This window comes from Chiloscyllium plagiosum, unplaced genomic scaffold (genome assembly GCF_037043375.1).
Source record: "Chiloscyllium plagiosum isolate Xiang-an unplaced genomic scaffold, Cpla_swu_hap1 HiC_scaffold_9, whole genome shotgun sequence".
NCBI lineage: Eukaryota > Metazoa > Chordata > Chondrichthyes > Orectolobiformes > Hemiscylliidae > Chiloscyllium > Chiloscyllium plagiosum.
The window spans coordinates 94,270,156-94,296,305 of NW_028270147.1; the positions used below are offsets into that span (position 1 = coordinate 94,270,156).

At 43.2% G+C, this 26,150-nt stretch overlaps 1 protein-coding gene across 2 annotated transcripts in view; it reads right to left on the reverse strand.

The window, feature by feature from the left end:
- Window positions 1–825: 825 nt before the first annotated feature.
- LOC122548313 (pre-B-cell leukemia transcription factor 1-like) overlaps window positions 826–26,150 on the reverse strand; it is a 214,646-nt gene continuing 189,321 nt past the window's right edge. For both annotated transcript variants that reach the window (XM_087990288.1, XM_087990287.1), the window contains exon 10: window positions 826–965. In XM_087990288.1, coding sequence (XP_087846414.1) covers window positions 873–965 — 93 coding nt within the window. In that variant the 3' untranslated portion in view covers window positions 826–872. The remainder of the gene's footprint in view (window positions 966–26,150) is intronic.

Here is a 26,150-nt window from a genome sequence, read left to right on the forward strand (position 1 = left end):
GAAATTGCTGGTTCTTTCTGAAAACTGCGGCCTAGTTAAAACTCTGCCCTGACCACGGCATTGGGACAGGCCGGTTAGACTCTGGACACAAAACACAAACCCATCCCAAAGCTAAGCCGTTGGTACGAGAGCCCATGGCCTAGGAACCCCAGGGACGATGACCAAGTCAAACTCGGAGTTTCAACCTGAAATGCAAAGCTGAAGCTGGTGGCTGTGTGCAGGGGTAATGGTGAGACTGCAGGACACGTTGGTAGGGATGTGTAACCGACTGAGATATTTTGAAGACGGGAGGTAATCCTTGAAGTCAGCGAATCCGTGGTTATGAATGGACAGCACGGAAGTGAGACTAAAAGCATCGAGTTCACCAAACTGCAGGGGACGGGGGGGGAAGGAGCTCTATTTTCCACATTTGTCTGGTGGGCACCCAGACCAGGAGGTGCCTGGGCCTAACTCACCCCAGGAATTCAATATCAACAGAGGGTACGTCAGTCGTGTGTGGAATAACATTTGGCTTGAGCAGGCCAAGGGGGCTAAGAGGTAGAGTGTGAGCGCTGTAATGTACAGGATAGGGATCACTTACTGGTCTGAGGTGAAGTCACGACGGAGGTAATTGTCCACTGGTTTGGTCTCACAATATTCACTTATTAAAGAGAGAAAGCTTCTACACTCAGACACAGAAAAACAAAACAGAGTGTCCAAGTCGAGCACCCACCAAAATGACTGGGCCTTCGGTCAGTGTTTACCCCCATCCATGCCCCCCCTCCCCCCACCACCCACCCCACCGCCCCTCTCCCAACCCTCCCTGCCCCACCCCCTTGTCTGATTGGTCAGTGCAGAGTGAAAGCCCCATTGGCTGCCCTGTTGCTAGAAGATCAGTTGGAGGTATCAGACTGGACGCTTCCGGGCCCTTCCGTTGGCGATGTCACAGAGGACGGGGTGGTTGCATCCTGCCAGCCGCCATTAGTCTGTGGGGGAGAAAGAAACAGGCAGCTCAGAGCGAGGGAGAGACACCGAGGAGGACATTACAGATTGGCAAGGTCACCGCCTCTCACGTAGATACATCTCACCAGCTCGAAAACCCTTCAGTCAAAAATCACGGCATAAGGACGTACAGCACAGAACAACCCTTCAGTCCAACCCGTCCATGCTGACCAGATTTCCTAAATTAATCTCATCCCATTTGCCAGCACCCGGCCCATATCCCTCCAAACCCTTCCCATTCATATACCCATCCAGATGCCTTTTAAATGTTGCAATTGTACCAGCCTCCACCACATCCTCTGGCAGCTCATTCCATACACACACCACCCTCTACGTGAAAACGTTGCCTCTCAGGTCCCTTTTAAATCTTTCCCCTCTCACCTTAAGCCTGTGCCCTCCTGTTTTGGACTCCCCTACCCTGGGGAAAAAAACGACCTCGGCTGTCACCCTATCCATGCCCCACACAATTTTATAAACCCTTATAAGGTCACCCCTCAGCCTCTGATGCTTTCCTGTCGACACCGTGAGTGCCCCTTGGTGCAGGCACTGAGCTGAGCATCCGCCCTCGTGCTTGTGAGTCTGAGCACGCTCTTACACTTATCGGCCATCGTTAGTGGATTAACAGTCCCCACCCCCTCCAACTCACTTCCCAGAGTTATTATAAAGCTGACTGAGCTGGGAAGCAATTGACTGAATGACGGAAAGACAAAACCGGGTGTGAATTAAGTTGATGGGAATGATTGGAAATAAAATGCACTCTTTGAATAGCTGCCAAGAAATTATTTTAAAAATCACCATGTGGGAAAGGGAGGGGCTCTGAGGGATCTTGGAGGGTAACACAGCTCTGGCTTTTTGAATCATATGAATTCATGTGAGAGACAGGATAAGCAAAGTAACAAGACTTCTTCTCGTTGACACACAATGAAGGAAGACAGGCTGTCTCTTTCTGTCACAGAGACGAGTCGAGGTCACGTTTGGAATACTGCGTTCAGTTCTGGTCTCCCTGTTGTTGGAAGGACACCGGCAAACTTGAAAGGGTTCAGAAAAGGGTTTGAGCTACAGGGAGAGGCTGAAACAGGCTGGGGCCGTTTTCCGTGGAGCGTCGCAGGCTGAGGGGTGACTTTGTGGAAGTTTACAAAATCATGAGGGGCATGGATAGGGTAAATAGTCGGGATTTCCTTTCCCAGGGTAGCGAGTCCAAATGTAGAGGGCGTAAGTTTAGGGTGAGAGGGGAAAGATTTAAAAGGGACCTGAGGGGCAACTGTTTCACGCAGAGGGGGGCGCGTGTGTGGAATGAGCTGCCAGAGGAAGTGGTGGAGGCTGGTACAATTGCAACATTCAAAAGGCATTCTGGATGGGTATATGAATAGGAAGGGTTTGGAGGAATGTGTGCCAAATGGGACTAGATTAATTTAGGATATCTGGTCGGTGTGATCCCAAAGGGTCTGATTCCCTGCTGTATGACTCTGTGAGCACAGAGACACCAAAAACATATACAATCAGAGCACTAGATGTGCCAGTCAAAGTTGGCATTTCAAAGTCACGCCAAGGTGGCACTAACACCGTTAACCTCCACCTCCCCCTTTGCGCCCCTCCACCCTGGCATTTCGAGCCTGCTTGTGGTCCCTTTAAGAAAAGTGAGAGCAAGTGGCTGGTGAAGCGAGTCCTCTCCTGAAAGGTCACAACAGAGCAACTCTGCAAAGAGGCTATTACAACAAATTACTGCCTTCAAGATGGCAAGGTAAGTATAAGGCGTAGAAAACGGAATCAATTTTTGTGTCTGGAAAGCAGGCAGATTAAAGTGCACCAGCGACATTAGTCAAAATTTAAATGCCATTAGCTGTGCAGCAGCAGAAAAAGCCTCCTGGCAGCCTTTCATTTGGAAGGCTGTTATTTGATGGTAAGTACTGACCAGCCCCAATCACAATGTGTGTGTGCTGTACAAAGGCAGTCAGAGGGAGGACGGGAGACATTCCCAGAGAGTCAAGAGCTGCTTCCCTGCGAGTGCTTTAATTGCCTGCATTTCCTCCAGCTCCTTTTCTCCCTGCTGTTCAGACCATCTCAAAATTCCCATCTTGTTTGTCAGGGCAACTGATGGACAAGATCAGAGGGGTGTTTTACACCAGGATTGACTGGTGATTTGATGCCTCTGGGTTACAGTTGTCTGTGAGCTGCTGATCCTCAAAGACTGAGTCATTTAACCCTGCAGAAACCTGCAACAGCTCAACGGCACTCAATGTCTACTCTCTCGCACACAGCAAAAAGTACCACACACACACACACACACAGCTCCACTCTCATGCTGTCGTACACTCACACATCGTCAATCTCATGCATGCACTCACATATACACACATCCACTCACACGCACACATTCTCACACACACTCATACATATGAGTGGGCGGCACGGTGGCACAGTGGTTAGCACTGCTGCCTCGCAGCGCCAGAGACCCGGGTTCAATTCCCGCCTCAGGCGACTGACTGTGTGGAGTTTGCACGTTCTCCCCGTGTCTGCATGGGTTTCCTTCGGGTGCTCCGGTTTCCTCCCACAGTCCAAAGATGTGCAGGTCAGGTGAATTGGCCATGCTAAATTGCCCGTAGTGTTAGGTAAGGGGTAAATGTAGGGGTATGGGTGGGTTACGCTTCGGCGGGTCGGTGTGGACTTGTTGGGCCGAAGGGCCTGTTTCCACACTGTAAAGTAATCTAATCTAATCTAATATACACCTTCACTCACAAGCTCACACACCCACATCTCTTCACCCTCACGCACACTCTCACACATACATCTTAACTCACACACACTCAGTGACAGACACATGCAAAACATTCATTCGCACACACACATTCTCTCACTCACACATACACATATATAGATACACACACAAAGTTTCACTCATACCTTCATTCACACACACATTGACAGACATAAGCTCACACATGTGTACACATGCAGACACACACACTCTCATACACAGACACACACACACGCAAACTGTCATACACACATGCATACACACTCTTTCACACACATGAACACACATACTCATTGGCAGACACTTGCACAAGCATTCATTCACACACACAATCATATACAAACACGCAATCATACACACACACACGCAATCATACACGCATGCAATCACACACACACACACAATCATATACACACACACGCAATCATACACACACACAATCATACAGACACACACGCAATCATACACACACACGCAATCATACACACACAAACACACAATCATACACACACACAATCATACACACACACACACGCAATCATACACACACACACACAATCATACACACACACAATCATACACACACACACGCAATCATACACACACACACACGCAATCATACACACACACACAATCATACACACACGCAATCATACACACACACAATCATACACACATGCAATCATACACACGCACACGCGCACGCACACACAATCATACACAGACACACAATCATACACACACGCAACCAATCATACACACACATGCAATCATACACACACAATCATACACACACACAAACTCAGTCATACACAGACAGACACACACACACAAACTCAATCATTCACACACACACAAACTCAATCACACACACACACAAACTCAATCATACACACAAACGCAATCATACACACACACATAAACTCAATCATACACACACAAACTCAATCACACACACAGACACACACACAAACTCAATCATACACATACACACAAACTCAATCACACACACAGACACACACAAACTCAATCATACACACACACACAAACTCAATCACACACACACAAACTTAATCATACACGCACACAAACTCAATCACACACACACACACAAACTCAATCATACATGCACACAAACTCAATCACACACACACAGACACACACACAAACTCAATCATACACGCACACACAAACTCAATCACACACACACAGACACACAAACTCAATCATACACACACAGACACACAAACTCAATCACACAGACACACACACAAACTCAATCATACACATACACAAACTCAATCATTCACACACACACAAACTCAATCATACACACATACAAACTCAATCATACACACACAAACTCAATCATACACACACAAACTCAATCACACACACACACAAACTCAATCATACACACACAAACTCAATCATACACACACAAACTCAATCATTCACACACACACAAACTCAATCACACACACACAAACTCAATCATTCACACACACACAAACTCAATCACATACACACACACTCAATCACACACACACACAAACTCAATCACACACACACAAACACAAACTCAATCACACACACACACACAAACTCAATCACACACACACACAAACTCAATCATACACACACACACAAACTCAATCACACACACACACTCAATCACACATACACAAACGCAATCACACACACACAAACTCAGACACACACAAACTCAATCATACACACACACAAACTCAATCATACACACACACACACAAACCCAATCATACACACACACAAACGCAATCATACACACACACATAAACTCAATCATACACACACAAACCCAATCATACACACACACATAAACGCAATCATACACACACACAAACCCAATCATACACACACACAAACGCAATCATACACACACACACAAACCCAATCATACACACACACAAACTCAATCATACACACACACATAAACTCAATCATACACACACACAAACTCAATCACACACACAGACACACACACAAACTCAATCATACACACACACACAAACTCAATCACACACACACACACAAACTTAATCATACACATACACACAAACTCAATCACACACACAAACTCAATCATACACACACACAAACTCAATCACACACACACAGACACACACACAAACTCAATCATACATGCACACATAAACTCAATCACACACACAGACACACACAAAGTCAATCATATACACACACAAACTCAATCACAGACACAGACACACACACAAACTCAATCATACACGCACACAAACTCAATCACACACACACAGACACACAAACTCAATCATACACACATAGACACACACACAAACTCAATCATACACATACACAAACTCAATCATTCACACACACACAAACTCAATCATACACACATACAAACTCAATCATACACACACACAAACTCAATCATACACACACACAAACTCAATCACACACACACACAAACTCAATCATACACACACACAAACTCAATCACACACACACACAAACTCAATCATACACACACACAAACTCAATCATTCACACACACACAAACTCAATCACACACACACACACAAACTCAAACTCAATCATACACACACACTCAATCACACACACACAAACTCAATCACACACACACATAAACTCATTCATACACACACACACAAACTCAATCACACACGCACTCAATCACACACACACAAACCCAATCACACACACACACAAACTTAATCATACACGCACACAAACTCAATCACACACACAAACTCAATCATACACGCACACAAACTCAATCATACACACACACACACAAACTCAATCATACACACACACACACAAACCCAATCATACACACACACAAACGCAATCATACACACACACAAACCCAATCATACACACACACAAACTCAATCATACACACACACATAAACTCAATCATACACACACAAACTCAATCACACACACAGACACACACACAAACTCAATCATACACACACACATAAACTCAATCATACACACACACACAAACTCAATCACACACACACACAAACCCAATCATACACACACACAAACTCAATCATACACACACACATAAACTCAATCATACACACACACATAAACTCAATCATACACACACAAACTCAATCACACACACAGACACACACACAAACTCAATCATATACACACACACAAACTCAATCACACACACAGACACACACACAAACTCAATCATACACACACACATAAACTCAATCATACACACACACACAAACTCAATCATACACACACACACAAACTCAATCACACACACGCACACAAACTCAATCACACACACACAGACACACACACAAACTCAATCATACACACACACACAAACTCAATCATACACACACACACAAACTCAATCATACACACACACACAAACTCAATCACACACACACACACAAACTCAATCACACACACACAGACACAGACACAAACTCAATCATACACACACACACAAACTCAATCACACACACACAAACTCAATCATACACACACACAAACTCAATCATACACACACACACAAACTCAATCACACACACACAAACTTAATCATACACACACACAAACTCAATCACACACACACACACAAACTTAATCATACACATACACACAAACTCAATCACACACACAAACCCAATCATACACACACACAAACTCAATCACACACACACAGACACACACACAAACTCAATCATACATGCACACATAAACTCAATCACACACACAGACACACACAAAGTCAATCATATACACACACAAACTCAATCACAGACACAGACACACACACAAACTCAATCATACACGCACACAAACTCAATCACACACACACAGACACACAAACTCAATCATACACACATAGACACACACACAAACTCAATCATACACATACACAAACTCAATCATTCACACACACACAAACTCAATCATACACACATACAAACTCAATCATACACACACACAAACTCAATCATACACACACACAAACTCAATCACACACACACACAAACTCAATCATACACACACACAAACTCAATCACACACACACACAAACTCAATCATACACACACACAAACTCAATCATTCACACACACACAAACTCAATCACACACACACACAAACTCAATCACACACACACACACAAACTCAAACTCAATCATACACACACACTCAATCACACACACACAAACTCAATCACACACACACATAAACTCATTCATACACACACACACAAACTCAATCACACACGCACTCAATCACACACACACAAACCCAATCACACACACACACAAACTTAATCATACACGCACACAAACTCAATCACACACACAAACTCAATCATACACGCTCACAAACTCAATCATACACACACACACACAAACTCAATCATACACACACACACACAAACCCAATCATACACACACACAAACGCAATCATACACACACACAAACCCAATCATACACACACACAAACTCAATCATACACACACACATAAACTCAATCATACACACACAAACTCAATCACACACACAGACACACACACAAACTCAATCATACACACACACATAAACTCAATCATACACACACACACAAACTCAATCACACACACACACAAACCCAATCATACACACACACAAACTCAATCATACACACACACATAAACTCAATCATACACACACACATAAACTCAATCATACACACACAAACTCAATCACACACACAGACACACACACAAACTCAATCATATACACACACACAAACTCAATCACACACACAGACACACACACAAACTCAATCATACACACACACATAAACTCAATCATACACACACACACAAACTCAATCATACACACACACACAAACTCAATCACACACACGCACACAAACTCAATCACACACACACAGACACACACACAAACTCAATCATACACACACACACAAACTCAATCATACACACACACACAAACTCAATCATACACACACACACAAACTCAATCACACACACACACACAAACTCAATCACACACACACAGACACAGACACAAACTCAATCATACACACACACACAAACTCAATCACACACACACAAACTCAATCATACACACACACAAACTCAATCATACACACACACACAAACTCAATCACACACACACAAACTTAATCATACACACACACAAACTCAATCATACACACACACACAAACTCAATCACACACACACAGACACACACACAAACTCAATCATACACACACACACAAACTCAATCACACACACACACACAAACTCAATCACACACACACAGACACACACACAAACTCAATCATACACACACACACAAACTCAATCACACACACACAAACTCAATCATACACACACACAAACTCAATCACACACACACAAACTCAATCATACACACACACACAAACTCAATCACACACACACAAACTCAATCATACACACACACACAAACTCAATCACACACACGCACACAAACTCAATCACACACACACAGACACACACACAAACTCAATCATACACACACACACAAACTCAATCACACACACACAAACTCAAATCATATACACACACACAAACTCAATCATATACACACACACAAACTCAATCATACACACACACACAAACTCAATCATACACACACACACAAACTCAATCACACACACACAAACTCAATCATACACACACACAAACTCAATCATACACACACACACAAACTCAATCATACACACACAAACTTAATCATACACACACACACAAACTCAATCACACACACACAAACTTAATCATACACACACACACAAACTCAATCACACACATGCACACAAACTCAATCACACACACACAGACACACACACAAACTCAATCATACACACACACACAAACGCAATCACACACACACACACAAACTCAATCACACACACACAAACTCAATCATATAGACACACACAAACTCAATCATATACACACACACAAACTCAATCATACACACACACACAAACTCAATCATACACACACACACAAACTCAATCACACACACACACAAACTCAATCACACACACACAAACTCAATCACACACACACACAAACTCAATCACACACACACAAACTCAATCACACACACACACAAACTCAATCACACACACACAAACTCAATCATACACACACACACGAACTCAATCACACACACACACAAACTCAATCACACACACACAAACTCAATCACACACACACACAAACTCAATCACACACACACAAACTCAATCACACACACACACAAACTCAATCACACACACACAAACTCAATCATACACACACACACAAACTCAATCATACACACACACACAAACTCAATCATACACACACAAACTCAATCATACACACACACACAAACTCAATCATACACACACAAACTCAATCACACACACGCACACAAACTCAATCACACACACACAAACTCAATCACACACACACACAAACTCAATCACACACACACAAACTCAATCATACACTAACACACAAACTCAATCATACACACACACACAAACTCAATCATACACACACAAACTCAATCATACACACACACATAAACTCAATCATACACACACACATAAACTCAATCATACACACACAAACTCAATCACACACACAGACACACACACAAACTCAATCATATACACACACACAAACTCAATCACACACACAGACACACACACAAACTCAATCATACACACACACATAAACTCAATCATACACACACACACAAACTCAATCATACACACACACACAAACTCAATCACACACACGCACACAAACTCAATCACACACACACAGACACACACACAAACTCAATCATACACACACACACAAACTCAATCATACTCACACACACAAACTCAATCATACACACACACACAAACTCAATCACACACACACACACAAACTCAATCACACACACACAGACACAGACACAAACTCAATCATACACACACACACAAACTCAATCACACACACACAAACTCAATCATACACACACACAAACTCAATCATACACACACACACAAACTCAATCACACACACACAAACTTAATCATACACACACACACAAACTCAATCATACACACACACACAAACTCAATCACACACACACAGACACACACACAAACTCAATCATACACACACACACAAACTCAATCACACACACACACACAAACTCAATCACACACACACAGACACACACACAAACTCAATCATACACACACACACAAACTCAATCACACACACACAAACTCAATCATACACACACACAAACTCAATCACACACACACAAACTCAATCACACACACACACAAACTCAATCACACACACCCAAACTCAATCATACACACACACAAACTTAATCATACACACACACAAACTCAATCATACACACACACACAAACTCAATCACACACACACAGACACACACACAAACTCAATCATACACACACACACAAACTCAATCACACACACACACACAAACTCAATCACACACACACAGACACACACACAAACTCAATCATACACACACACACAAACTCAATCACACACACACAAACTCAATCATACACACACACAAACTCAATCACACACACACAAACTCAATCATACACACACACACAAACTCAATCACACACACACAAACTCAATCATACACACACACACAAACTCAATCACACATACGCACACAAACTCAATCACACACACACAGACACACACACAAACTCAATCATACACACACACACAAACTCAATCACACACACACAAACTCAAATCATATACACACACACAAACTCAATCATATACACACACACAAACTCAATCATACACACACACAAACTCAATCATACACACACACACAAACTCAATCACACACACACAAACTCAATCATACACACACACAAACTCAATCATACACACACACACAAACTCAATCATACACACACAAACTTAATCATACACACACACACAAACTCAATCACACACACACAAACTTAATCATACACACACACACAAACTCAATCACACACATGCACACAAACTCAATCACACACACACAGACACACACACAAACTCAATCATACACACACACACAAACTCAATCACACACACACACACAAACTCAATCACACACACACAAACTCAATCATATAGACACACACAAACTCAATCATATACACACACACAAACTCAATCATACACACACACACAAACTCAATCATACACACACACACAAACTCAATCACACACACACACAAACTCAATCACACACACACAAACTCAATCACACACACACACAAACTCAATCACACACACACAAACTCAATCACACACACACACAAACTCAATCACACACACACAAACTCAATCATACACACACACACAAACTCAATCACACACACACACAAACTCAATCACACACACACAAACTCAATCACACACACACACAAACTCAATCACACACACACAAACTCAATCACACACACACACAAACTCAATCACACACACACAAACTCAATCATACACACACACACAAACTCAATCATACACACACACACAAACTCAATCATACACACACAAACTCAATCATACACACACACACAAACTCAATCATACACACACAAACTCAATCACACACACGCACACAAACTCAATCACACACACACAAACTCAATCACACACACACACAAACTCAATCACACACACACAAACTCAATCATACACACACACACAAACTCAATCATACACACACACACAAACTCAATCATACACACACAAACTCAATCATACACACACACACAAACTCAATCATACACACACAAACTCAATCACACACACGCACACAAACTCAATCACACACACACAGACACACACACAAACTCAATCATATACACACACACAAACGCAATCATATACACACACACAAACTCAATCATACACACACAGACACACACACAAACTCAATCATATACACACACACAAACTCAAACATATACACACACACAAACTCAATCACACACACACAAACTCAATCACACACACACACAAACTCAATCACACACACACAAACTCAATCATATACACACACACAAACTCAATCATACACACACACACAAACTCAATCATACACACACAAACTCAATCACACACACGCACACAAACTCAATCACACACACACAAACTCAATCACACACACACACAAACTCAATCACACACACACAAACTCAATCATACACACACACACAAACTCAATCATACACACACACACAAACTCAATCATACACACACAAACTCAATCATACACACACACACAAACTCAATCACACACACACAAACTCAATCATACACACACACACAAACTCAATCATACACACACACACAAACTCAATCATACACACACACACAAACTCAATCACACACACGCACACAAACTCAATCACACACACACACACAAACTCAATCATACACACACACACAAACTCAATCACACACACGCACACAAACTCAATCATACACACACACACAAACTCAATCACACACACGCACACAAACTCAATCACACACACACAAACTCAATCACACACACACAAACTCAATCACACACACACACAAACTCAATCACACACACACACACAAACTCAATCACACACACACACACAAACTCAATCATACACACACACACAAACTCAATCACACACACGCACACAAACTCAATCACACACACACAGACACACACACAAACTCAATCATACACACACACAAACTCAATCACACACACACACAAACTCAATCACACACACACAAACTCAATCATATACACACACACAAACTCAATCATACACACACACACAAACTCAATCATACACACACAAACTCAATCATACACACACACAAACTCAATCACACACACGCACACAAACTCAATCACACACACACAGACACACACACAAACTCAATCATATACACACACACAAACTCAATCATACACACACACACAAACTCAATCATACACACACACACAAACTCAATCATACACACACACACAAACTCAATCACACACACGCACACAAACTCAATCACACACACACAGACACACACACAAACTCAATCATACACACACACAAACTCAATCACACACACACACAAACTCAATCACACACACACAAACTCAATCATATACACACACACAAACTCAATCATATACACACACACAAACTCAATCATACACACACACAAACTCAATCACACACACGCACACAAACTCAATCACACACACACAGACACACACACAAAATCATATACACACACACAAACTCAATCATATACACACACACAAACTCAATCATACACACACACACAAACTCAATCACACACACACAGACACACACACAAACTCAATCACACACACGCACACAAACTCAATCACACACACACAGACACACACACAAACTCAATCATACACACACACAAACTCAATCATACACACACACACAAACTCAATCATACACACACACACAAACTCAATCACACACACGCACACAAACTCAATCACACACACACAGACACACACACAAACTCAATCATACACACACACACAAACTCAATCACACACACACAGACACACACACAAACTCAATCATACACACACACACAAACTCAATCATACACACACACACAAACTCAATCATACACACACACACAAACTCAATCACACACACGCACACAAACTCAATCACACACACAAACTCAATCATACACACACACACAAACTCAATCATACACACACACACAAACTCAATCACACACACACACACAAACTCAATCACACACACGCACACAAACTCAATCACACACACACAGACACACACACAAACTCAATCATATACACACACACAAACTCAATCACACACACACAGACACACACACACAAACTCAATCACACACACACACACAAACTCAATCACACACACACACAAACTCAATCACACACACACACAAACTTAATCATACACACACACAAAAACTCAATCACACACACGCACACAAACTCAATCACACACACACAGACACACACACAAACTCAATCACACACACACAGACACACACACAAACTCAATCATACACGCACACATAAACTCAATCACACACACACACACACAAACTTAATCATACACGCACAGACACACAAACTCAATCACACACACAGACACACACACATAAACTCAATCATACACACACACACAAACTCAATCACACACACAGACACACACACACAAACTCAATCATACACACACACAAACTCAATCACACACACACACACACAAACTCAACCACACACACACACACAAACTCAATCACACACACACACACAAACTTAATCATACACGCACACAAACTCAATCACACACACACACAAACCCAATCACACACACACACAAACTTAAACACACACACACACAAACTCAATCATACACACACACACAAACTCAATCACACACACACAAACTTAATCATACACGCACACAAACTCAATCACACACACACACAAACTTAATCATACACACACACAAACTCAATCACACACACACACAAACTTCATCATACACGCACACAAACTCAATCACACACACACACAAACTCAATCATACACACACACACAAACTCAATCACACACACACAAACTTAATCATACACGCACACAAACTCAATCACACACACACACAAACTTAATCATACACACACACAAACTCAATCACACACACACACAAACTTAATCATACACGCACACAAACTCAATCACACACATAAACTCAATCATTCACACACACACAAACTCAATCACACACACACACACAAACTCAATCACACACATAAACTCAATCATACACACACACAAACTTAATCATACACACACACAAACTCAATCACACACACACACAAACTTAATCATACACGCACACAAACTCAATCACACACATAAACTCAATCATTCACACACACACAAACTCAATCACACACACACACACAAACTCAATCACACACATAAACTCAATCATACACACACACACAAACTCAATCACACACACACACACAAACTCAATCACACACATAAACTCAATCATACACACACACAAACTCAATCACACACACACACACAAACTCAATCACACACATAAACTCAATCATACACACACACACAAACTCAATCACACACACAGACACACACACAAACTCAATCACACACACACACACAAACTCAATCACACACACAGACACACACACAAACTCAATCACACACACACACACAAACTCAATCACACACATAAACTCAATCATACACACACACAAACTCAATCACACACATAAACTCAATCATACACACACACAAACTCAATCACACACACACACACAAACTCAATCACACACACACACACAAACTCAATCACACGCACACACACAAACTTAATCATACACACACACATAAACTCAATCACACACATAAACTCAATCATACACACACACAAACTCAATCACACACACACACACACAAACTCAATCACACACATAAACTCAATCATACACACACACAAACTCAATCACACACACACACACAAACTCAATCACACACATAAACTCAATCATACACACACACAAACTCAATCACACACACACACACAAACTCAATCACACACACACACACAAACTCAATCACACGCACACACACAAACTTAATCATACACACACACATAAACTCAATCACACACACACACAAACTCAATCATACACACACACACAAACTCAATCATACACGCACACAAACTTAATCACACACACACACAAACTCAATCATATACACACACACAAACTCAATCACACACACAGACACACACACAAACTCAATCACACACACACAGACACACAAACTCAATCATACACACACACACACAAACTCAATCACACACATAGACACACACACAAACTCAATCACACACACACAGACACACACACAAACTCAATCACACACACACAGACACACAAACTCAATCATACACACACACACACAAACTCAATCACACACATAGACACATACACAAACTCAATCATACACGCACACACAAACTCAATCACACACACACAGACACACAAACTCAATCATACACACATACAAACTCAATCATACACACACAGACTCAATCATACACACACAAACTCAATCACACACACACACAAACTCCATCATACACACACACAAACTCAATCATTCATACACACACAAACTCAATCACACACACACACACACAAACTCAATCACACACACACACAAACTCAATCACATACACACACAAACTCAATCACACACACAAACTCAATCACACACACACACACAAACTCAATCACACACACACAAACTCAATCACACACACACACACACAAACTCAATCATACACACACACAAACTCAATCACATACACACACAAACTCAATCACACACACAAACTCAATCACACACACACAAACTCAATCATACACACACACAAACTCAATCACACACATACTCAATCACACATACACAAACGCAATCACACACACACACAAACTCAGACACACACACAAACTCAATCATACACACACAAACGCAATCATACACACACACACAGAAACGCAATCATACACACACACAAACTCAATCATACACACACAAACGCAATCATACACACACACACAGAAACGCAATCATACACACACACAAACGCAATCATACACACACACAAACGCAATCATACACACACACACACACAAACCCAATCATACACACACACAAACGCAATCATACACACACACAAACGCAATCATACACACACACACACAAACCCAATCATACACACACACAAACGCAATCATACACACACAAACCCAATCATACACACACAAACGCAATCATTCATACACACACACACACACACACACACAGCTAGGTGTCGAAAAACCACTAAAAACACAGCCATACTTGGAACTGAGCATATTGGTTGTACTGGAGCAGTGTCCTGAAGTAGACAAAACTATTTGGACCAATATGCCCCATTTGCATGTTTTACTGGTTTCTCCTTCTGGGAAATGCGACCATGTCTTTTCTCGCTACGTGAAGAAATTTCAATGGACTTTCTCCAAAATATATTTACCCCAGCCATATTTCACCCTCAGAATTGGGAGTGATCCCATTTTGTGCCTTTAGCCAATTTTTCTGCTGTAGCCCTCTGGATTCTGTATGGCTCCCCGTCTTGGAGGACAACAACCTGCATCCATACCCTGCCAACAAACCTGAAAGGCAGTTGGACTTGCATGTTGAATTTTTATAGCACCGAAGCAGGCCATTCGACCTGAACAGAGGCAGGTATAGTTGCAACACTTAAAAGACATTCAAACAGGTGGTGAGTAGGAAGAGCTAAGAGGGGTATGGGCCAAACATAGGTAAAAGGGACTTGTTTAGTTTGGGGAACTTGCTCAGCGTGGACAAGTTGGACTGAAGGGTCTGATTCCTCCCATCAGCATCTTTCAACTTAATGCATAATCTATTCTTCTCTCTTTCCCACCCTTTTCTAGCATCTCATTAAATGTGAGTGTGCAAAGCATAGAAACCAAAACTGACAGGACTAGCCACATAAACAAGTGGCTACAAGGGCAGGTAAGTGGCTAGGACTACTGGGGGGAAATCACTCACCTCCTGACTCCCCAAAGCCTGTCCACCATCTACAAGGCACAAGTCAGGAGTGGGATGGAATACTCCCCACCTGCCTGGATGGGGGCAGCTCCAACAACGCTCAAGAAGCTCGACACCATCCAGCACAAAGCAGCCACTTGATTGGCCCCACACCACAAACATCCACTCCCTCCAACACAGACACTCAGTGGCAGCAATGTGCACTATCTACAAACATGCACTGCAGGAATTCACCAAAGATCCTCAGACGGCACCTTCTGAACCCAGGACCACTTCCATCTAGAAGGCCAAGGGGGCAGCAGATAGATGTAATACACCATCCTCCTGCATGTTCCCGTCTGAGCGACTCACCATCCTCATTTGGGAAATCTATCGATGTTCCTTCACTGTCACTGGGACAAAATCCTGGAATTCCCACCCTAAGAGGAGGATTTTTCTTTCCCCAGCAATCTTCCCTTTTCAGTGGGGGCATTCAGAAGGTCAGTGTATTGGGCTGTGAGGGTTGAGCACAGGTTTGCTCAGGCACTGAGCTGGAGGGATACAGGAATGGACCATGCTGAGGGGAACAGACTGCGGCCATTCAGTCTGCCTATTTTGCACACATTACCACCTTGTCAAAACTTATTGAGTCATGCCGACCAGTTATCCCAACCTACCAGCACCCGGCCCATATCCCTCCAAACCCTTCCTATTCATATACCCATCCAGATGCCTCTTAAATGTTGCAATTGTACCAGCCTCCACCAATTCCTCTGGCAGCTCATTCCATACACATGCACCCTCTGCGTGAAAAAATTGCCCCTTAGGTCTCTTTTATATCTTTCCCCCTCACCCTAAATCTATGCCCTCTAGTTCTGGACTCCCCGACCCCAGGGAAAAGACTCTGTCTATTTATCCTATCCATGCCCCTCATAATTTTATAAACCTCTATAAGGTCACCCCTCAGCCTCCGACGCTCCAGGGAAAACAGCTCCAACCTGTTCAGCCTCTCCCTGTAGCTCAGATCCTCCAACCCTGGCAACATCCTTGTAAATCTTTTCTGAACCCTTTCAAGTTTCACAACAATCTTCCGATAGGAAGGAGACCAGAATTGCACGCAATATTCCAACAGGGACTCTAAACAAGGATGAGAGGGCACAGATTTAAAATGACGAGCAAATAAAGCAAGGGTAACGTGGGGAAAAAAATGTTTGAATACAACGAATGGTTTGGGTGTGGAATGACTCGATTCGATTCCCTACAGCGTGGAAACAGGCCCTTCGGTCCAACAAGTCCACACTGACCCTCCGCAGAGCAACCCAGACCCATTTCCCTACCCTATATTTACCCCTGACTAACACACCCAACACTACGGGCAATTTAGCATGGCCAATTCACCTAACCTGCACATCTTTGGACTGTGGGAGGAAACCGGAGCACCCGGAGGAAACCCACGCAGACACGGGAGAATGTGCAAACTCCCCACAGACAGTCGCCTGAGGCGGGAATTGAACCATAAGGCAGCAGTGCTAACCACTGAGCCACTGTGCCGCCTTAATGTACTGCCAGGAAATGTGGTGAGGCAGTTTCAGCTGAGGGCATTGGCTGGTTTTTATTAGGATAGATGGGCAGGGACAAGGGGAAAAGGCAGGAGATTGGCATTAGATAATAGAGTCAGGCCAAGACACAATGGCCTTTTCCTTCGCTGTAACGATTCCTGTGACAGTGAACCAAATGTCACAGTTACCACTGGACTAGCTTCCCCTTTCAGATTTGCTGCATTCCACCAGATGCCATGGTGGGATTCGAACACAGATCCCCCGGAGCATTGGTTCGGCAACTACGCCACCATCTGCCCTTGAAAGCCCTCCTCCTGACTGCCACACAGCTTGCCTGAGTCAACCTTGGGTGAGGAAAGCATTGAAAACCCATCTGATCGAGCTCAGTGAAGACAGAATTGAAGCAGCACTGTGTGGCCAGGCCCTGGGTTTCCGGGCTACCTAGGACAGTCTAGCCTTGGGGCTGAATGGTCACATATTCCTCTGCCTGAAAACAAATGATGCACCGCTCGCTCACTCCCTTAACTAGTTCTGGCTGTGGGCGGGGGAAGGTTTCTGGTCTCGAGCTGCGGACCTGGCAATTTGTAATGAACAGCAGTGGTTACCAGCGTCTTCATGTTCTGATTAAATTGGGCTTTCACTTTAACAGGAATCGACTGCACTGCTTGCAATTAAAGCAGTGACAGTAAAGACAGTTACATAGAAGGCAGATGCTGAGCGCAGTCTGTGGATGTCAGCCGGTTTCCATGCCGCTGTCATTTCTCGGAGGCAGAATTCAGTGCGCGTCTCTTTTTTTTTTGAAAAGAATTTTAAACCAATTTGCAAAATGCTCATCCACTCAGTCATGTGGGGCGTGTGCATTACATGCCTAGTGACTGCAAGAAATAAACAACTAGAAGGTGTGAGCTGCTCGCTACATTTGATTTATTATTGTCACGTACTGAGATACAGGGAAAAGTATCGTTTTTGTATGCTATCCAGGGGAATCATACCTTACAAATGTGCATCAAGATAATGGAACAGAATGCAGAATATCGTGGTACAGAGAAGGTGCAGAGAAAGATCAGCTCTAATGTATGAGAGCTCCGTTGATAAGTCAATGGGCTGAAGAGTGGCAGATAGAGTTTAATTTGGATAAATGCGAAGTATTATATTTTGCTGAAACAAACGAGGCCTGGACTTATACAATTAAAAGTAGGGCCTTGGGTAACGTTGTAGAACAAAGAGAGTTGTAGTGATAGCACAGTATGCGGAAACCATAGCAACGGAAGGCCATGTCAGCCATATAGATGGCTGCCAACTTGCCATTGATAGAAGCAGTGCACCTACATAGCTGCCTAGATATAAAATGGAAGGGCATTCTCCCTAGGCGACTAAAAATCAGGATGTGATGAGCACTGTTACCCAGAGGCAATTAGCAGTCACCAAAATACAAGGGTTCAAGTACATAATTCTTTGAAGCTTGCATCATACGTAGACAGGGGGATTAAGAAGGCATTTAGCACGTTTACTTTCATTGCTCAGACCTCTGAGTGTAGGAATTGGGACATTGTCTTAATGTTGTACAGGACTCTTTTGGAGTACTGTGTCCAGCTCTAATCGTCCTGTTACAAGAAGGTCATTATCAAGCGGGAGAGGGTTTGGAAGGGATTTACCAGGATGTTGCTGGGAATGAGGGTTTGAGTTGGAAGGGACTTTTTTCACTGGAGTGTAGGAGGGGAGGGGGACCTTATAAAGGCTAATAAAATCACGAGGAACATAGATCAGGTGAATGGCAGGTGTCTTTTCCCTAGGGTGGGGCATTTCAAGATGAGGAGGCTTATTTTTAAGATGAGAGGACTAAGACTTAAAAAAAGGACATGAAGGGCAATTTCTTTGCACAGAGCGTGGTTTAATGTGTGGAATGAACGTCCTGAGGAAGTGTGGGTACAGTTACAATGTTTAAAAGACATTTGGATAAGTACATGAATAAGGAATGTTTGGAGGGATATGAGTCAAGTGCAGGCAGGTAGGACTAGTTTAGTTTGGGATAAAGGTCAGCATGGACTGGTTGGACTGAAGGGTCTGATTCCGTGCTGTATGACTCTAAACCTGATAACTGTGGGGAATAAGCTGTTCTTAAATCTGTTAGTAAATCTACAGGCAGTTAGTCGTCCACCACGTGCTGCATAATCAAAGACCAGATTCGCCATTGTCCCATTGGTACTTTTCAGAAGAGAGATTGTTTACCTACAAGGGCCCAGGGAAACCTCTTTGAGAAGCCGGGGGGGGGGATAAATAGTTGTGAAGGTCAAAGCAAGCAGTGAGGAGACCCAAGGACCTGGATGCAGTGCCATCAGACATTCGATGACCTGACTTGAATGATCAAGGTCAGTGAAAGAATCTCCAAACGTCATCTCATGAAACAAAGAACTGCAGATGCTGGGAATCTGAACCAAAACCAGAAAGTGCGGGAGAAACTTAGCGGGTCTGTGCAGAGAATTCAGAGTTGGTGGTTCGAGTGACCCTTCCTCAGAATCCGGGTGGAAGTACAATGGGGAATAAGGGAACAGCAAAGAGAGTGAAGGCCGGACCATCAAAGCTAGTCTCAGTTCGGGATCAGACTGTCGGAAATAGCAGTGACAGAATGCCAGTTGCCATTCTCCAGGAAGCAGCCAATTACGAAGGCACCTTTAGGAGCTCAGTCCATTCAAGAATTGTCAGTGGGCTAGACAAGTGGGAGACATACTGGGTGGGGGGGGGGGGGGGGGTCCATCGCAATGTCTGGCCAATGGCCCCACTGGGAGCGAGAAGTTGTTGACATTGCTGGTGTGGGATTGTGAGGGCACCTCAAAAGGAGATAGAAAGCTCCAAAAACCAGGTCTTCAGTGTTTTGCAGAAGAAGCCAACGCGGGGCGAGAAGAAAGCTACTCTCACACCGAACGGTTTGAAACCCAAACAGACATAGTTGGTGAAACTCAGCAGGTCTGGCAGCATCTGCAGGGAGAGAGAGAGAGAAGCAGAGTGAACGTTTCTTGCCTGGTGATTCTTCATCAGAACTGGTAGAGCAGTGAGGAACAAAGGGTTTTTTAATGTAGGAGTCGAGGTTGGTGGCGGTTTGGTGAGGAGGTGGAGATAGTACTGAGAGAGCGAGAGAGACAGAGAGAGAGAGGGAGAGTGAGACGTGAAAGGGGTAGGCAGATAAGGGGATTATTGGAAGTAACCAAGAATGGAAGAGAAGCTGAGTAAGTGATAACGAGAGTAGGAGGGAATGGATAACTGTGCTAAAAGAAACCCATATCATAACACGACCAGGTGTAGGGTGGGTAAAACAAATGGAAGGATGGAATCAGTTTCTAAAGTTATTGAACTCGATCGTTGAGTCTGAGAGACTGCAGAGTCCCTAAAATGGAAAAGCAGAGTTTGTTCTTCCAGCTTGCACTGAGGCTCGCTGGAACACTGCAGCAGGCCTGCGATAGAAATGTTGCCATGGTAACACATTGGTCTGATGAAGTGACAGGCAATGGAGGCTCAGGATCATCTTTCTGGATCGAATACAAGTGTTCTGCGAAGTGGTCACCCAGTCTGCGTTCCGTCTTCCCCCCCATGTAGAGGAGAGCATACGGGGAGCGGAGAAGGCAGAAGGCTAGATTGAGTGAAGTGCAGGGTAAAGCGCTGCTTCCTCTGGAAGGTGTCTCCGGAGCCTTGGATAGTGAGGAGGGAGGAGGTAAACAGGCAGGAGTTGCATCTTCTGAGTTGGCAGGGATGAGCTGGGAGCGAAGGAGGAATAGACTTGGGTCTTCCAAAAGGAACAGTGCCTGTGTAAGGCAGACAAGCGAGGGGAGAGGAATAGGTGTCTGGTGGTGGCATCTCACTGGAGGTGATAGAGATGATGGCTTACAGTCCTCTGGGGACTGGTGGGGTGGTAGGTGCAGGCCAGAGGGGACCTTACATTGTGGCTCGAATCTGGAATGCACTGCCTGAATGCGAGGTGAACATAGGCTCAATTGAGACATTCAAGAGGGCATTGGATGATTACTGAAACAGGAATGATGTGGGAGTTACGGGAAAAAGACAGGGACTTGACACTAAGGTGCAGCGCTCAGAGAGCTGGTGCAGGCTCCTGTGACAATTCCGTGATACAATCTGTGCAAGGGGACAAATTGAAAATCCTTGTAAGGCCACAGCCATCAATGTCATTGCTCAGACCTTCGGAGTATAGGAGTCGGGACGTCATGTTGAGGTTGTACAGCACATTGGTGAGGCCTGTTCTGGAATATTGTGTCCAGTTCTGGCTGCCCTGTTACACGAAGGATATTATTAAACTGGACAGGGTTCAGAAGAGATTTACCAGGGTGTTGGGAATGGGAATGGGTTATAAGGGGAGGCTGGATATGCTGGGATATTTTTCCCTTTAGGGTAGGAGGTTGAGGGGTGACCTAATAGGGGTTTATAAAATCATGAGAAGTATAAATAAGGTGTTGTTTCCCTAAGGTGGGGGATTTCAAGACTAGGGGGGAGATTTTTAAGGTGAGAGGAGAAAGATTAAAAAAAACTTGAGGGACAACTTTTTTACACAGAGAGTGGTTTGTGTGTGGGATAAGCTGCCAGAGGAAGTGGTGGATGTGGGTACAGTTCCAACATTTAAAAGACATTTGGATAAGTCCATGAATAAGAAAGGTTTGGAGGGACATGGGCCAAGCACAGGCAGGTGAGACTAGTTTAGTTTGGGATTATGGTCGGCGTGGACTGGTTGGACCGAAGGGTCTGTTTCCATTCTCTATGACCCTATGGAAGAGGAACCCTTTAGATGCCCTAGGCTCCTGACAAAGAGGAAGCCCATTCCGCTGAGCTCCTGGCAACCTCCTCATCCAGACTCCAGGAAAGCCCCTGTTGGGACTCATTGGCCACCCCCTACCACCGAGTAGGGAGCCAGTACCCTAGTGACTCCACCTCCTGTAACAACACTCAGAGGCAGCAACATGCCACTTCTCAATCTTAACCCCTGGCCCCATCTCTAGACCCACCTCCCCAAATCCGGCAGAAACTCAGCCCGTTCTTTGTATATCCTGGCAGAGCAGGCATCAAACATCCCAGAAATACAAGTGTAAATGGTGTCTCAATTGTGGGCAGAAGTTAGGCATTCACTTGGGCTTCACTTGAACAATATGAAGAGACATTTAATGAACCTGCGGCTGGTTGGATTAGGAGGCGTACGCAATGTCATGTTTCACTTTGAAAATAAGTGAAAGACCAAATAAGGAACATCTCTACAGTAGCTTTCCTTCATTGATGAATTATAACAGGAAGGGTTTAACTAAAGAACTTAAGGTTTTGGGTAAGACGTGTTCACGGGGAAATTGATGTGACTAAAAGCTGGAAATCCACTCTGACCTGCATTCTAAAGGAAGGTGACTGTGGAGATCATGGATTCCTAAGTTTGCATCTTCCTGAATTCCTTAGATTATAAAGTCTTCCCTGTTGATTATAAGTTAGTCAACCTAAAAATGGAGGGAGAAAGAAAACCAGGAATTATTAGACAAACTATTCTGACATCAGTAGTTGGGAAAATGCTCAAATTTATGATTAGGGATGTGATAACATCGCACTTTAAGAAAAATAATGCAAATATAGACTGACCCAATACTGATTTATGAAAGGGAAACTGATTGATAAGTCTACTGGTTTCCTTTGAGGATTATTTAATTAAGGGTGGTTATGAAGAAACCAATAGATGTTGTGTATTTGGATTTCCGATTATGCGTCACACAAGTTTAAGACTCGTGGGATTGTGGACAATATATGAGAACGGATTGAGAATTGACACACAGAAAGACAATAGAACAAAAAGGTTTTTTTCTTCAGGTTTAGTTCCGAGGATGGGTCACTGGACCCGAAACATTAACTCTGATTTCTCTCCACAGCTGCTGCCAGACTTGCTGCGTTTTTCCAGCAATTTCTGTTTTTGTTTCTGGATTTCCAGCATCCCCAGCTCTTGCAGATTTTTCTTTTCAAGATGGCGGGCTTTCACTCAAGGGTAGCCACGTGAGAT